This window comes from Herpailurus yagouaroundi, unplaced genomic scaffold, assembly GCF_014898765.1.
Source record: "Herpailurus yagouaroundi ecotype Mexico unplaced genomic scaffold, PumYag 139, whole genome shotgun sequence".
NCBI classification, from domain to species: Eukaryota; Metazoa; Chordata; class Mammalia; order Carnivora; family Felidae; genus Herpailurus; species Herpailurus yagouaroundi.
Window position 1 is genome coordinate 76,094,393 of NW_024412394.1, and position 18,020 is coordinate 76,112,412.

The 18,020-nt window shown below is 38.7% G+C and overlaps 2 protein-coding genes across 7 annotated transcripts in view; one reads left to right on the forward strand and one right to left on the reverse strand.

The window, feature by feature from the left end:
- MCM9 (minichromosome maintenance 9 homologous recombination repair factor) overlaps positions 1-18,020 on the reverse strand; it is a 117,672-nt gene that overhangs the window by 76,082 nt on the left and 23,570 nt on the right. For 5 of the 6 annotated variants that reach the window (XM_040474493.1, XM_040474492.1, XM_040474494.1 and 2 more), the window contains one exon: positions 16,506-16,625. In XM_040474493.1, coding sequence (XP_040330427.1) covers positions 16,506-16,625 — 120 coding nt within the window. Of the gene's footprint in view, positions 1-10,562; positions 10,612-16,505; positions 16,626-18,020 lie in introns of those variants that run through there. The other variant, XM_040474498.1, reaches the window with a different exon arrangement.
- On the forward strand, positions 152-12,870 carry ASF1A (anti-silencing function 1A histone chaperone). The gene is made up of 4 exons (XM_040474499.1): positions 152-579; positions 6,175-6,290; positions 10,963-11,139; positions 12,409-12,870. The coding sequence occupies exons 1-4, from the start codon at positions 471-473 to the stop codon at positions 12,619-12,621; spliced, it is 615 nt and encodes a 204-aa protein (XP_040330433.1). The 5' UTR covers positions 152-470; the 3' UTR covers positions 12,622-12,870.

Genomic DNA, 18,020 nt, shown 5'->3' on the forward strand with positions numbered 1-18,020 from the left:
CGGGGGCGGGGCCAGCGCCGCCCCTCCCCCCCGCCGCCGCCGGCGGCCTCCGCGCGGGCCTCCCAGCCCGTATTCCACTCACTTTGTTCTCCGCCTTTGTCCTAATCCACACCAGCAGGTGGAGCCGCAGTTAAAGTTTCCGAGTCCATTCCGGGAGCGGGAGCCCATCTTGCTCACCACCGAGGCCCTCGCTGGAGGAGGAGGGTCAGAGCTTGGGTGCAGCCAATCGCGGGCAACGCTGCTAGTTATCAGAGCAGAATGGGCTGTAGTTTAGTGAAATAGGAAAGCTGCAAAACACTGTGGAGTGCTCCCGTGTAAATAAAAAGAGGAAAAAAAAGTTTCTCAAGTCGCCGCTGCACGACGTCGGGCAGGCGCTGGGGCGGGGGTCTGCGCTCTCCCGAGCGGCCGCGCGCTGGACTTTATTGTGCCGCAACAAGCCCCGTTCCCATTGTTTGTGTTTTTTTCAAAATATGGCAAAGGTTCAGGTGAACAATGTAGTGGTGCTGGATAACCCTTCTCCTTTCTACAACCCGTTCCAGTTCGAGATCACCTTCGAATGCATCGAGGACCTGTCTGAAGGTGAGTCGGGCGCCCGCCCGCCGCCGGGCTGTCAGTTGCGGGCTGCAGACGTTGAAAGTTTCCCGGGCCCGGCCTCGCGCGGGCGGCCGGTGCTCGGCGCCGGACGGGCGGCAGGCTCGGCTCTGCGGAGGGAAACTTGAAGTTGATGGACGACGGCCGCCGAGGCGCGCGCGGCGTTCGGCCTCAGCCGGGGCGCCTGCCGTGGCTCAACTTGCGAGGAACTTGTTCGAGCGGAGGTAGCCATGTTGTCAGCTTTGTCTGGCGGGCGGGAGGTTCGCTTAGACCCGCACTCGCACCCGCGGCGCCGGCCGGGGGTCGCCCCGGGCTGGCCCCGCGCCGGGAACGGCCTCCGCGGCCCCGGCACGAAGGCTGGGAAGGGAGAGGCATGTGTGTGGTCGCGCCGGCGAGTTAGCAGCGGAGCCATCTTACCAAGAGTAGAGAATTGGGCCACCGACCCCGGCGTCACTACGCCTCCTCTCCGCGCCGCGGGTGACGAACACGGCGCCCCGCCTGCCCACCTTCCTGCCCCCGAGCGAGAGGCAAATCCATTTTTAGAGCTTACGCTGGAGTTGCCCTACTCTCCTGGGTGGCCGTGCCCGGCCGCCCCGGGGAGGAGAGCGAGGCTGTCCTCGCGCTGATTTCTGGCTCCCTGGACCAACCAGCGGGGGAGGCGGGCGCAGGCTCGGCCCCTCGGCGCAGCGGGCCGGGCGCCGGCGCTCCCCGGGGACCGCGGGTGCTCCCCGGCGGCACTCCCCGGCCCGCGCCCGGGATGCTTGGGGCACCCGGGGATGCTGGCGCGCAGGCTCGCCCCGACCGGCGTGGACTCCTGTTCCGTAATGACTGAAACCTTCTCTCCTCTCGCTCAGAAGAAAAATATTGCTAAGCTATAAAGTTACATTTAACCCAAGAGCAAAAATAAGTAAAACACTTAAATAATTCCCAGGACTTAAAATCACTGGCTTCTCAGTAGTCTGAAAGACTTTCTTCAAGAACGTGTTGAAATCTAATTAAAATAACTCATCCAAACACCCTGAGCATAAAATACAAAAGTGGGCCAGGAAATAAAAGGTAAAGTTCTAATGGCAATGCAAAAATTTTTACTACTTTTTTCTAAGTCCGTATTAAGGTCTCCAAAAATATTTTTGTTATATGCAGTAACATATATTTAGGAAGCTAAAGCTTGTCAAGGCTTTTTTTTTATATTTGCTCGTAAATTTTATTAAAATAATCCAGTGCTTGACTTTTCAAAATTTGCAAAAAAAAATTTAGCTTCATCAATGGTCATTTTACAATTAAACAGGACATACTTATTTGAACTTACAAGTATATTTAGCGAAATGCATTTAAAATTATGCAAATGATGGCATATAAAGCAATTTCACTTTAAAAATTAGTTTTTAATATCCACAAAATGTATTTTATGTAGGGTGTTAAGTTTTCACATTATAAAAGCAATACATGCTCATTGTAATAAACTTTTTAAAAGTTGTACAGGCGTATATAAAGTAACAGTCCTCTGTACTCAGTGCTTTCCACCATCTCCTGTAATTATAACACTTTAATCTGTGCTCTTCAGTAAGTATTAATGAATATATAAAGCATATATGCACATATATAATATGTAGGTCCCATTTTGAAAGACGATTCATTTATTAAAATAAACTAACTTCTAATAGATCACTGATAATAAAATTAAGGGGGATTTTTCTTACTACTCTGAAACCATTTGATTACTTTCCCAGAGTGCTACCGTCACCATTTAACTACCAGGCCAGTTTTTCTTATCCAACCAGTTGGTAATCTTTCCTTTTTTTGCCAATTGTATATAAAAATTGGCGAATGCAAGAGAAACCATTGATCAGTCCATTCCAACTTATACTATAGGACTTTAAGCTTAAGTTATTCAAAGTACAGGTATTTCTCAAGTGATGCCTTCCATTTTAAGAGCCAGTTTTGGACAAGGGTGATAGATGATTCATGATGTTACAGGGCTTTGACATTGGATGGCTGAAACTCACTATTCATGGAAGCAGAATTACGTTCCATTTTTACCTGGGACCTAATCAGAACTCAGCTGAAGGACATCAGAGTTTTTAGGATACTAGTGTCAACAATACGCTTACTTCCACTTGTACACTTCATCCCAGAGCACTAAGACTGGTTATTTAGCATTTTTAAAAAGAGTTTAAGCTGAGTCATACTGAAAGCTGCAAAGGAATCTTTCAAAAAGGTGCCATGCTTGTGTACTCCACCTAGAGGCTATGTGGATTAAGGAAACTGAGTTTACTTAGCAAAAGCTTCTTACAGGTTCCATACTTTTATATTGCAGATCTCTAAAAAATCTATTCTTAAAATGAAACTACAGAATATTCTGAAGGGAAATTTTCACTTCATAATTTTGTCTCAAGTCCCACACCAGATGTTGGCCACCATTTTGCATACTTTAATTTGATTAGGAGACCCAGGATGTGTTTGATCTGGTGGTCCCAAGTCTGTACACGTTTTGATTGACCTTCCTGCTAATCTTTGTTATGCCCTCTGTGGACTACTGATTCTTTCTCTACTGAATGGAGCTTTCTTTCTTTCTTTCTTTCTTTCTTTCTTTTTTAAGTTGGTCAGTACCAATAATTCTAGCTACTATTAGTTGAATACTTACAATGTACCAGAATTGAACATGGTGTTTCATGCTTTTAAACTTCAGGCTTGTTCTAATTCCCAAAGATTACATACTTTCCACTAGATCACAGATCGTCCCAAGTAGTGTAATTAGTTTAAAATTCACTTGGTTACTTCCCTCACTCCCAACCATAAATGCAGATACTTGCAGGCCGGGATTTCCATGATTAGATGAAACAGTTAACTTTTTAAATGATTAAACTACTTCAGCAGATAACCTGTGCATCTGACTCTATCCCTTCCTCCTTCAAATACAAGGGACAGGAAAATGAAAGCAGAGTTAAAAAAGTAAGAATAAAACAATTGATGCTAATTTATAAATAAGTACTGAGCATTTTAAACTCAGTAGCTATAGCAAGGATTCCATCAGATAGAAATTAAGGTACAGGTGTTCCCTGAGTTACAGCCTGTGCTCCTTAAGGGTAGATCATCTTCCTATAGCCTCTGGTCTCACCCATCTCCCCATCTCCCCCCCCCCAATTAATTTCCTTTATTCCACTATTCATTTGAGAGCAGAAATGGAAGAATGCATCTTCCTAGTTTCGGTTTTGGAAAGAGCCCAGGCTTTGGAGTTGCAGAGACATAGCGTAGGTTCTGATTCCTGAGTTTGCTAGCTGTGTGAATTTGGGTACATTACTTAGCCTCTCAGGGCCTCAACTTTCTTGTTTGCATAATAGTATAATTAAATCCATATGATAAAGCTGTTGAGATTTAAATAACAGGTGTGAAATTGGCAAGACCAATGCTTAGCACATAGTAGGTATTTTACAAAATAAGTTTATAAATTCTGACTATGTTTCCATGCCAGACTACAAATGCCAACTTACTTTTCTACCAATTAGGAGGCCAAGAGCACTATATGTATTAGTACAAATAAATACATACAAAATGAACAAAATATGAAAACCTTCGTGTGAGAGTTCCCAGTCTTACTCGCACTTGGCTAAGTTTAATAGCTTTTATACCACTTTCTTAAAAGTTTCTCCACTTGGCTTTTGGGTTTCCTATGTCACTAGCCACTAATTTTGTAATTTTATTAGATATCTATCTAGTAGATATCTCAAATTTAACATGTCCAAAACAAATTCCTGTTTGATTTCATCCCCTACCCCCTGCAAAAAAAGGATTCTTGCTGCCTTTATCCTCAAGATTTATCCAGAGTGTCCTTGCTCTCATCCCTATGGCTACATGTGGTCCAAGCTACCATAATTTATTGCCTCAGTTGTTAAAATACCCTGTTTCTTGACCCTCACAATCTCACAATCCATACTGAACACAGGAGCCAAAATGATCCTTCTAAAATGAAAAGTGGATCATGTTATTCCTGTAGTCAGAACCCTCCCAATAGCTTCCTGTGCCACTCAGTGTAAAAGCCAAAAATCTTTACGATGACCTTTAAAACTCTGCATAATCTGGGGCACCTGGGTGGCTTAGTTGGTTAAGAGTCAGACTTCGGCTCACATCGTGATCTCACGGCTCATGGGTTTGAGCCCTGCGTTGGGCTCTGCTGACAGCTCAAAGCCTGGAGCCTGCTTCAGATTCTTCCATCACCCTCTCTTTCTCTCTGCCCCTCCCCTGCTCACACTCTGTCTCTCAAAAATAAAAAACAAAACCAAAAACTTTACATAATCTGGCCATGCCCCTCACACCCAAGCTAAGGGTCAGTTATTTTCCCCTTTATTCAGTCTGCACCAGCCCAGCCTCGTTGCTTCTTCAGCAGATACTTGCTGTTCCTTCTAACTAGATACTCATATTGCTTCTTTCCTCTTTTAATCTTTATCAACAAATAGATGATCTCGTGAGATGTCAGATGCAGGACCCTGCATCTGGAAATGTGCTAGAAGCCAGAAATGTAAGTGGTCTAGAAGAGAGCCATGACTTACATAATAGGTCCTCAGAAAGTGCTGACTTAGTAGAACTAGATTCTCAGTGACCTAGAAACACCCCTCTGGGGGTGCTGTAGTCGCAGCGTAGTGAATCCAAGGGTGGGCTGCACTGTGCTGCTATACACCCTCAGGACCAGGAGGGCTCGGGTAATCTGTATTTGCAGAGCTGTCTTCTTCCCCCTACTAAGCAGGAGGCTCCTTTGAAAAAGCAGTCATTTTACCCATCTCTGGGTTCTTGCTGCAGAGCACACTGTAGAAGGTGCTCAATAAAAGCTGAATTACATGTAACAGTTGAATTACAGAAAATGTCTTGGGTTGCACTTAAGCGTGTCTTATTCCTCCTGATGCTTGTTCCCACTGTATATAGTCTGTTGTATAAAGTGGCACAAGGATCCTTGGTTTCCTCTTCCCAATTTAAAGAATATATGACATGAAGAGGGACCATGAGGAAAAACCATGACTGTGGTCCCTTTGACAGTTGATGAGCTGAAGCCCCTTCTAAGCCACAAGGGAAGTTTGTTAATAATTTTTCCATGTTGGAGTTCTTTGGTGATTTGGATCTGTGCAATATAGTATGGGGCAGCCCTTCCAAAGTGTTTAAGTAGGTTGTTAAGAGATAACATACGAAAAAAACGTGGGGAGGGATTCCATAGCCAAATAAACTTGGGAAATGCTGAATTAACGTTACTCGTGTTCTTGACCGAAGGAAGTTCCCGAACACTCTGCCAGTGTGCTTTATTTATGAATCCTTAAGACAAGGTTGTAGCATTTCCCAAGTTTTTGGCCATGTTGGTTTGTTTATGAGGAGCCCTGCCCAGGAACTAGTGTTTCACAAAAGAACATTTTGAGAAACTCTGTTAAGAAATGTAAGAATTTTATAAGGAGCAGTTCAGTGCCTTTTTGGACTTTCTGCTGTGAGAAGTCAATTTCAGCAACCAATAATTGGCTTAAGTGGACATTAAAATAGGGTCTTTGATATCATCTCATAATGTAATTACTGAATATGAAATCATGTTTTGGTTTTTAACCCTAGACTTGGAATGGAAAATTATCTATGTGGGCTCTGCAGAAAGTGAAGAATACGATCAAGTTTTAGACTCTGTTTTAGTGGGCCCTGTTCCTGCAGGAAGGCATATGTTTGTATTTCAGGTAAGATTGTTCTTGGTAAATATGTATGCCAAATACGTTTCTAAACTATCTATCTCATGGTCCTCACTCGTGTTTCCTTTTGGGTTAAATCACTCTACTTCTGCTGCACTCACTTTTTATCTGCTTCTATTGTGTTTTAGGCAGCCTCTGTAGCATAAAGGAATGCCACCTCTTGATTTTGTGTGCTGAGAGGTTAATGTGATGTTTACTCCAGAGTGTGCACAGCATGCAGTAAAGCTTATACTGTGTCATGGCACACGTTGTGGTTAACTTGGGGCTCTTCCTGTGGACAGTCCAATAGTATCAGACCTGTGGCTGTCCAGCAGCCAGTACAGGGGTTGAATGCATACTACTAACTGGTATAGTTAGTAATATGCATCTTGGTTTCTGGTTTCAGCCACTAGGAGTACTGACCATAGAAACAACTTTATTTCAGCACACTGCATGATTGAGCTAGGTTAGTTACATATGCTACTAGAGAGATCTGCATAATCTTGGATCATTGGAATTAAAGTCCAGTGTTTTACTAAAGCATCTAATCTACACATTTTATGGAGAATTACTGTTACAAATCTACTACTGTGTGTATTATTTGTGAGGGGAAATTCCAAAACAGATTATGTTCTCAGATACCACTGACAGTATTTGGGTCTGTACCAAGGCTTCAGACACTGTCTTCTGTATTCAAAGTGTTACTTCTTTTAATGTATGTTAAATTGTTGTTTAAAACTATTCAGTCATTTCCCAATTATCCATGCTTATTACAGGGAGATATTTATAATAGCCCAAAGAGTGAGTACTCATAGGTTTCAAAAAGAAAACTATTAATTTTCTTACAGGTATTTGTACACAGCAGAGTCCCATCAGTTAATGTAGAACCCAGTGAAAAGACCTCATCCAGAAGGACATTAACTCTTTCTACCCCTGATGTCCCCCTTTTTTTTCATTTTCAATTTAAATGAATAGCATTGGTCAGATAATCCCATCTGATATGGGCCATGAATCATGTATCATAAACATGGTATCTGTAGAGTTGCTACCTATCCTTCTCTTCTCCTAAATACAGAATCAGAATTATAGTCTCCTAGCCTTAGTGCTTTTTATTAAAAAGCAACAAATCATTTACTATATCTAAACAAATGGTTAAGAAAAGCTCAAATATATTAGTTCATATCTATTCATTAAAAGTGCTGTTGACCTGAGTCATGTGAGTGCATAACCTTGGTGAAAGACATGGGTAGGGGGAGGCACTGCAGTTGACAGACTGCTTCACATCCTGCCCCATTGCTTGTAACACACTTGTGTCTTAAGTTCTTGAAATTATTACACAAAGAAGTATTTGCTTTGACCCATAAGCTTGGAAAACCCATAATTCACTGATGATAATTCATGATGTGGTTAAGAAACCTGGATTGATTTGTACTGGTAGACCTTTTTATGCTACTATAAAACCTGCAAATAAATCTTTTGGCTTTGAAACAAACCCTTAAATGATCTTTTCTGTGTGTTTATGTTGTTAAGAACACTGTTAAGCTTTTGGCTGGAGTGAAAAATATATTCAAAGATATTTCCCTCCAGTGATTTTCCAGTAGTTTTACCTTGGTATCAGTGTTCATATTGCCAAAAAGGACAGAGAAAGAGCACCATGCAATTTAAATCAGACTGTCACCCTGTGTATTTAAAAAAAATTCACCATTATCAGCAAAAAAGGGACTAACCTACAGTTTTTGTTTTGTGTTTTAAACAAATTACCATAGTATTCCCCTGGTCTGCCATGAATAAACATGCCTTTCTTATGAGTGTGTCAAAGGCTGGCAGGAAGATGTCCAGACATCTGTGTACTACTGCTGGTTGACGTTAAAAATCTCTACCCATCACTTCATCTTTTTTTTCTTACTGTTTATTTATTTTTGAGAGAGAGAGAGAGAGCATGAGCAGGGGAAGTGCAGAGAGAGGGGAACAAAGGATCCGAAGCAGGCTCCGTGCTGACAGCAGAGAGCCTGGTGCAGGGCTTAAACTCAGGAACCCTGAGATCATGACCTGAGCTGAAGTCCGATTCTCAACTGAGCCACCAAGGCGCCTCTCTGTTATTTCATCTTAAGTGATCTGAGAGGACTGTGAGTTTTTCTACTGGAATTTGGATTTGCTCAAGTTGAATTCTTTGGCAGTCAAATTTTAAAACACAAACATGGCTAGAACCAATCTACTGAGGGGATGGGAAGCACTATGGGAGGAAAGTTTCCATAGCAGTACTAAACTACCTCTGTTTCCCCATTCTCCACGAACTTCCAGAACATTAGAAGCTCTTTGGGTACCCTGGAAGTAACCTAACCCCTCTCAGTAGGGGTACACAGGATCGGTAAGACAAACAGCATATTCTCAGGACAGGCCTTCATACCCCTGCTGATAACTCTCTAAAATGATCATAAATTACTTTAGGTCAGGCATTGAGTTATGCATGCATTTCAAAATACTAATCATATACTGTGCACCCAGAGCTGTGCCAGACATGGAATTATAAAGATGAACTGGACAGGATTTCTGCCCAGGACAAAGCTTAGAATCCCAGCAACAACTGAAAGATAAACACATTTAAATTATTGGACATACATTAAAGAGGATTTGTGTCAAGTAATAAAGTACAAAAACAGTACTATTAATTCTACCTTCTGAATTAGGAAGGGCTTCACTAAAGGATACCTTTTATGCAAACTTAGATGAATTTTTTAGGATGTTAGGGAAGAGACTTACAGGCCAAGGTAACAGTATATGCAAAGCACAGAGGCATGAAAGATTACCAGTACATTTAAAAGAATTCTAATTCTAGAACAAGAGTAAGAGGTGTGGAAATAAAGGGAATGTGAATGAGCTGTTGGTTGGAAACAAAGTGTGAAGGGCCTTATAAATGAAGTTAAAGAAGGGATTTTTTTCTCAGAAATGGGAGTAATCATCAGGAGTTTTTAAAATTGGTGAAGGGATAGGAATGGATCTTTGCCTAGCTAATGCTGGCAACAGTGCAAAATAGCAAGCGAGCTAGGGGAGAACAGTTAGAAAGTTGCAACAGGATTCCAGAGAAGACATGAAGACACGAACTGAAGACTCGAGAGATGAGAAGTGTTAGACTGGCTGGATGTGGGAGGTAGGGAAGCAGAAGGTGACTGAACTTTTCAGCCTAGATAGATGTTTTAGACTAGATAGATATTTTATGCTTTTTTGTGTCATCTACATGTGATAACTATACAATAATCATTGGTCTTTGATAATTCAAACAGCCTAATTGAGAATGCCGGACAGGGGTTTTCCCAAGCCAAGGCCATGGCTGAAGTGTTCACCAGGCGCAGGGATGTTCGTTAGTGTCTTGGCAAGAGTAAGCTAATCTGCTGGGACAATCTTTATCCATTTACCATTCAGAATGGCTGCCTCAGGTCTGTGTCAGTGCCCATCAGTCTGTGACTCCTTCCAGCCGTACGTAGCGCCACAGGGCCCTAGCCTTTGCTCATGCTGTCCACCTCCTCTAGCTCACTTGCTTCACCTTCTGCACTCAAGATTCAGCAGCAGGATTTAAAACAAGGTCATTGAGTATGTCTGCTCAAACCAATTTTTACCTTCATTGTATTTCCAGTGTGCATGGTTTAAATAGTACACTATATTTTAGTGCCTATCAAAGTCACTCACAGTAGTTTAATATTTTTGAGAATCTGCTGAATAGCTATTTCTATTCCATTTTCAATTTGATATTAATTTACTATTAGAATATCTGTGACAGGTGGCAGAGTGGCTGTGTGTCCTGGGTATAAGAGAGAAACTGGTATAATAAACATTTGCTGCCAACAGGCTATGTGGAGATCATTGAATATTTACTAATTTTGGTTTGAAGATTATGACTGGAGGGGTGTCTGGGTGGCTCAGTTGGTTAAGCATCTGACTCTTGATTTCAGCTCAGGCCACGATGTCACGGTCATGAGATTGAGCCCTGCACCAGGCTCTGTACTGGACATGAAGCCTGCTGAAGATGCTCGCTTCCTCTGCCCCTCCCCCACTTGTGCTCACTCTCAAAAACAAAAAGAAAATTATGACTGGAAAAGGGTAGAGTCAATGAGACTACTGATTTAATTATTTGCTATATTTTATAAAAGGTTTTATGGGGCGCCTGGGTGGCGCAGTCAGTTAAGCGTCCGACTTCAGCCAAGTCACGATCTCGCGGTCCGTGAGTTCGAGCCCCACGTCAGGCTCTGGGCTGATGGCTCAGAGCCTGGAGCCTGTTTCCGATTCTGTGTCTCCCTCTCTCTCTGCCCCTCCCCCATTCATGCTCTGTCTCTCTCTGTCCCCAAAAAAATAAATTAAAAAAGTTGAAAAAAAAATTAAAAAAAAAAAAAGGTTTTATAATTGAATATTGCACAATCCCTCAGGAACTACCACACAGTGTAGCTAGATTTATCTTCCTATAGAAGTAGTGAAGCTTTCAGGTACCCAGAGTAATTACGTATACCATGGAGAAATATTTGAACTATATTTTCTGGCTTTATCTTAAAAATGAACATTTGCCTTCCCAGTATGATGCCCCCAAGTTTTTGTTGCTGTACCCTTAATTCATGATGCTCAAGGTAACTAAAACTCCAGTCTTGCTTGCCTCTTTGTGATGTGTGTTTCTTTTCTTTTTAAATTATTCTAGGCTGATGCACCTAATCCAGGACTCATTCCAGATGCAGATGCAGTAGGTGTAACAGTTGTGCTAATTACATGCACCTATCGGGGTCAAGAATTTATTAGAGTTGGCTATTATGTAAATAATGAATATACTGAGACAGAATTAAGGGAAAATCCGCCAGTAAAACCAGACTTTTCTAAGGTAATGTTCTGACTATTCCTCTTTCATTACTTTTACTATTAAGCAAGTGCCAATTCATACTATATTATGAAAATACCTTTGAGACAAAATAAATTTGAGGTCTTTGTGCTAACTGGGCAAACTAATTGTTCCATTACCCATACTTGACCTCAGACCCTACCTCCAAGTGAATCATGAGTAATTAATGTTGGTCAGGCACCTTGAGAGTCTCTGATGATTTAGAAAATTGAAAAAATCCTCCTGTAAGAAACAGTTGTTTACAGCTTCTGCATGGCATTTCCCACACATCATAATTCTTTTCATTTCAGCCATTACGACATAGAAATTCATGATTATTCAATGATATTCTTGGTCTGTAACTCTTCCAAAAATTGGAACACACACACACACACACACACACACACACACACACGCATATGTAGGTTTTCCTTTATCTGCTATTCTTAGAGGTTAACCTAAAGGTCTTAAATATTTCTGGTTATGGAAAACGGCTTCTGAGTGAGAATCTGAAACCCGTGATTCAGAAATACAGATTCTCTGAAATACTTAGTATTTCATGATTTTTCTTGGGAACTGTAACAGTTTTAGTAACTGATCATTTATGTGAGATTGAACACAACACCCCATCTGCTGGATCATGCAAGAAAAATTACATGGGAGTAAAGTGGAATGTTTTTTCTGGTAATAAGGCCAGAATGCTTAATCCTGGTATGGGACCTGCCACTGACTCCATGTATTAGTTACTTATATGGTACCTTGTATAGCAAAAAGAGAAAAAACTAGAACACTGGTTCTGAGAGTGAACCATAATAATTAAAAGGTAGGAAACCACTAATAATGAGATATTATATTTGAAGAAATTTTTCATTTTCTTTGAAAATATTACTGAAGATACCACATCAATCTACAAAGCATACTAGTTTGTGAGATAAAGCGTTCTATGAAGAATTCACCTGCAAGAAAAAGAAGAGATTCTCTCCCTTTTAGGAAACAAGTATAAAGGGGTTAGATATTTTATTGGTTACTAAGAGATCTGGATGAATTCTCTCAGATTCTCCATATCCTGTTTCCATTAAGCTAAAATAATAATGTCTGCTGTAGCCCTGGTCCTTGTGTGTTATGTTAAGGTGCTTTACTTAATTAGCCTTTGTATATGAATTTGGCCCTTTAGGAGTACTAAGGTAAAGAATCATTCTATTAAGTTTCTATTTGTATGTAGTATCTAACTTTCTTAGTGTTTACTATTTATATATTTCCTTCTTCCTTCAGCTTCAAAGGAACATTTTGGCATCTAATCCCAGAGTTACAAGATTCCACATTAATTGGGAAGACAACACAGAAAAACTGGAAGATGCAGAGAGCAGTAATCCAAATCTACAATCACTTCTTTCAACAGATGCATTACCTTCAGCATCAAAGGGATGGTCCACGTCAGAAAACTCACTAAATGTCATGTTAGAATCCCACATGGACTGCATGTGACCATCTGCCATCCCTTTAGTACAAATTAAGCTATAAAAACATACAGAACTATTTCCCTGAAATTCCGTAAGTACATAGTCAAGACACAATGTGAAGAATTTGTTTAAAAAACATCCTGTAGAAAGTTTATAAGAAAACCAGTATTTGAGCAAATTGTGGAATATAAATACAACTATTTTTAAGTAATTTTTTTCTCTAATGTGTTATTTTATTTGTTCTGAAACTAATCTGATTAAAACATATATATTATTTTCTTCTCCTCTATATGTAATTAAAGCACTTATAAAGAAAAAATATAAATCATTAGACCAGGCTGTAAAGCTTTCTTAGCCTTTTGGACAATAATCTTTGGACCACTGTTTTACTGGCCTTCAAGAGAACAAACTTCAAGTAAAATGTTTCTTCCTGTGATAGTTTGGTTTAATGTAAGGGGCAAATTTCCTTTTTTTTTTTTTTTTTTTGTCATATCCTTAAAGAAGGGATTTGAAGTCAAGTATATGCTGCCAAGAACTTCAGGACCTGATTTTCCAGGCCACCTTGAAGCCTCTTATGGCTGCTATTACATGGAATGTTAGATAGCATTCAGTTTGGTTTCTAAGATGACAACAAATGTGGTTAATTGTTTATAAGGTCCTCTGGCTCTGGTTTTTGTTTTCTAACAGTTTAGGACATCAGAATATTCCTTGAATGATGCATCATTATTACCCATTGAATTCAACATGTCAAGAGCAGATACAAACTCCCTAAGTTTAAGAACAGGATATTATAATGACTTAGATGTTTTCATTAGATTTATAGAAATGCTGTGAAATTTTCAAAACTGATTTGATAGATCATCTGTTGTTGGCAGCATTTATATAAAAACAGTGTATTTGGGAAGGTGTATTTAGCTTTATCGTAAGAGATAAGTCACTATTTTGGAAATATATATATTTTCACACATGTGGTACTCTTCTCCATATCCCTGGACACTCATGAAGAATAAGATAAGGCATATTTGTGGTTGACATATTCTAGATAGCCTTTCCAGTTAAGTTTTTTTAAAAGCAATCTTGGAAAGGAATCCATTAAGTGGGCCAAAGGGTTCTTTTTCTTTGATGAAAGCTAGGTCCTTCCTCAAAGTTTCTTATGCTCCATTAAATTAAGTGTAGAATATTCTCATTACTCTTGCTGCTAAGCAAGACATTAGCCATATGATGCAGAGTTATGCAGTGCCTTCATATCTAAAACTTTTATACTGCACTTTTTAAAGCTTTTATTTTGAGGAAGGGAAAAGGGCATTTGTCTGAATATGGATTCTAAGTTGTATATATTTCCTGTCATTCTAAAAAAGTGAATTTGTGAAGCAAAATTTTGCTAAATGTTAAATTTTGAAATTTAATATACCAGGTGATTAAAATACTGTCCACTAACTAGTTCATAGACTTAAAATACAACCAACTGTTAAAACTATATGAAGAAAATTTCATTTTTGTCTAATTGCAATTAAATTTAAGAATATGTTAAAATAATTAAAATGGAAATAAAAGTAAAAATTTCCAACAAAGAGCTCAGTGATTAATATAACAGGAAAAAGATATGTGCTTGTTAGAAATAAAGCATATATAAGCCAAATAACAAAATGAAGCAATTTGCTGCTGAGTTTTTATTCTAATTATAATGATTGATTTTGTATTGACACCAAGGGTTAGGTTTTTACATCAATTTGTAAACAGCTAATTTTCACAGAAGGTTAAGACTTAAAAACTATGATCTCTTAAAATTTTTATGATTCTGTAATACTTAGAATGCAAACATTAGGAGCTAAGAAGCTATAGCATGTGGGTTTTATTTTCCCCGTTTAGCCTCATTTATAGACACTATCTGAATTATACCTAAAATGTTTGGAACAGTTTCTCTCCTTTTTGATCACAGTAAATAGCTCTGTCATGAGAATATACACAGGAACAAATTACCTATACCACAGAAGAGAGAGGCAAATAGATTGGAGGGAGTGAGGATATCATTTGAGCTGAGAAAACATTCAGGAAATCTGAGGAGCATGCATGCATTTGTTCATTTATAACCTTCTATAAACTTCCATGTGGTCTTATCCTCTGGTTTAAGATTTGGGTTTCTGGTTTTACCAAGAAAGTCTATGGCAGCAGTTTTCAAAACTTTTCACTGTAATCCATAGTTAAAAAACAAAGTATGACCCTGTAATGCAAGTTTTTATAGTAATTTTCATGACAGTGCACCCTTATAGTGCATCTTTATGTGTGCAATATATTCTGGTACCTTTTATTGTATTTCATTTTTTAAAGTGCTGGTTTTCACTCACTGAACTTGGCATTTATGACTCTAAGTGGTTGCAATACACAGTTTGAAGAAAGGCTAATCGGGCCCTTTGAGTAGATGAGAAGTAGCAATAACTTTCCTATAGTTCTAAAATTCATATTCCCTATACCTGTCTCTTCTGTCATATTTGGATTATGATCTTTACATTTTAAAAAACAGGGAGGGGTGCCTGGGTGGCTCAGTCGGTCAAGTGGCTGACTTAGGCTCAGTTCGTGATCTCATGGGTTCCTGAGTTCGAGCCCCGCTTCGGGCTCTGTGCTGACAGCTCAGAGCCTGGAGCCTGCTTCGGATTCTGTGTCTCCCTGTCTCTCTGCCCCTCCCCCTTTCACTTGCGTGCTCTCTCTCTCCCTCTCAAAAATAAACAAATATTAAAAATAATAATAATAAAAGAGGGAAAAGTGCTAGTGTAGTGTGAATCAGCAGCCATTCACTTGAAAACTGTCCAAATATTCTGAAATTACTAGTAGCCTAGCAGATAGCTTGGACTCATTTCTTGGTATTCTATACAATTAACTTAGGAAACATTCCACATAATTACTTGGCAAACACTTTTATTTGTTTGTTATTGATATCATTTTATACAGGATTCTAGAACACCGGGTCATAGGAAGTTTTAAATGCACATAAAGTGTTCTTTATATATTCTTGCTTACTACCCTTTCCAGTATGCTGCACCTTGTTTATGCCTCTCAATTTACAGATCCCTTCTCATCAATGCTTAATGTACTAATCAGTTATATTTCAAAATCTGAGAGCCCCTTAGAATGGGGCTCTCATTATGTAGGACCATTAAAACAGCTTTTGCTGCTTTATGATAAGTTTTATAGTATAATTTCTCCTAAGAAATTTCAGCACAGACCATGGACATTAGGCTTCCCTTAACAGGTAGCAAATAATATTGTAAAATGTGTGAAACCAAGACCTATAACAGAAGGACAGGAGAGCTATTTCCTAAATCAAAACAGTATAAAATACAAAATGGCATCAATACATTTTAAAAAATTTTTTCCTAAAGTTACTTTATAATCAAATCTTGACATTCTATCTGAAAAAACTTTTGTATGTACTTGTTTAAGAATCATTATAACATGAGTGAAGCTCCATGTTGTAATGATGAAAGTATGCTTTCCACATATTAAGACAAATTTCCTACCTAAGAATTTTCAGTAGGATCTACTGTTGCCCATGAGATCTAAGAGCACAAAAATGCATCAAGCTCTATGCCACTGATCTACTTTTGTAAAGTGAGATTTCTCCCATTTATCTCAACGTTGTGTTTTTTTCCCCCCCAATCAAATAGGATCTTTCAAAACTCAGATGCAAAAAGGTATATGGGATGAATTTTAGGAAAATAACTTTAAGTGAAGGTGGAGTTTTAAAATATCTTCTCAGAGCTACAAAAGTACTGCTACATATTTCCATTTTGGGCAGTAACTCAAGAATTAGCTTGAAATTTATCCTACTTCAGGTACTTTTTCATAAGAAAAAACCCACTGTGTTAGCATCTGTAATAAGGTTAAACTAATTGAAATTGTCAAGTAAAATACCTGCACTAGTAGATCCAATCCCTGTTGTGAGCACAGATCTCGGTGTAATCTTTGCTGCATACTTGAGGAATTGAGATTTCCCTGTGCCAGGATCCCCAACCAATAAAAGATGAGATTCACCTAGAAAAAAGTTAATAAAGTTTTAAATTTCTATGAAAGGACCCATGAATAAGTATAATTAATCAAAAGGAAAATGGTCCACTTGGAATGCCATCGTGATTTGTATTTTATGTTTTTGCTGTATACTTAAGGTCACTTAAGGAAGGATTTAACTAGATATCCTTAAAAATTAGGTTAACTATCATAAAATAACAATCTTTAAGTGATTTCTGAATGTGACATTTAATATCTAAATTAATAGACTTTGTGCTATTTCCAGATGTTTAGGCGTATGTTTGACATTTAAGACATTTTTGGCTTCTAAAGTTGCTGATTTTATTTAATCTATTTTTAAATAACAAACTACTCAATTAAATCTTTCCATACAAGCCATACAGGTATTTTATTCCATTTTTATTTAAGTATTTTTAAGTGTTCAAGACTTTATAAGTGCTTTATAAGTATCACTTAAGATTACAACAGTTAAGTGAAGATGTTTTCATTTAATGAAAATTTTAATATCTCAAAGTAACTTATTTTCAAATGTAACATAAATGAATATGTGACTACCCTGTGGTATGTACTGTCTCAGTGATCAAAAAAATTTATTCAGAAATATTCAAGTATTTCCTAAATATATTAATAGGAAACTCCCTATTTAAGCTCCACATTTAGCAGAGTGCCTTGCAAATAGTAGGTGATCAAAACATAGAATACATACACACGTTATTATACTATCCTATATTGTACCATGTGGTTTTAGAATTCTTATTAATGGCCTTATATATGAACAATGTCCTTTTAGTCTTTGGTTATTATGACTCTCTGGCCTATGTGAGGGCCATAATATACCTACTCTATGCCAGATTCAGGTCAGTTAAATGTGTTAGCTGCAAAAGAGCTTTTTGCCATTTGAACATAATTATATACTTAGAGTAATCTTTGCTTGAACGTGTGACCTCCAGCAGCACCTCAGGGCAGACTGCACATTTGCTACCTACCGGCAGAAGGTGAACCAGCAGGCAGATGATTGAAAGCAGCAGTCTGAGAGAAACACACTGACAGTCACAGATGGAGAGACACTGACTTGGAGATATTAAAAAGCATTATTTCTAATCTTTTCCTCTTGAAGAAAGACTGGGGATCCAATGAAAACATAGTAATCAAAATGTAAAGATTTTATTTTGTGGCACCCTTATAGGTTAGAGCAAAAATATATATTCATCAAAAAAACTTAAAAGATTTCTTTTAGTCTTTGGAATTCTAGAAATTACCTTTTGATATACAGATACTGGCGATGAAGTATTAGATAGTCAGACAACTGACTGTCATTAGGGTTGAAAGATTATGGTTAGAAAATAAAGCTCAACAAGCAATTTTTATTCAAAGAAAAATTCTAGCTTCTCACCTTGTATG

What these genes read in the sequence shown, in the direction of transcription:
- ASF1A (XM_040474499.1), top strand. Translation starts at nt 471, where the DNA reads ATGGCAAAGGTTCAGGTGAACAATGTAGTGGTGCTGGATAACCCTTCT. An exon ending in CATCGAGGACCTGTCTGAAG is followed by an intron (nt 580 to 6,174) that starts GTGAGTCGGGCG and finishes TTTTAACCCTAG; the next exon opens with ACTTGGAATGGAAAATTATC. An exon ending in GGCATATGTTTGTATTTCAG is followed by an intron (nt 6,291 to 10,962) that starts GTAAGATTGTTC and finishes AAATTATTCTAG; the next exon opens with GCTGATGCACCTAATCCAGG.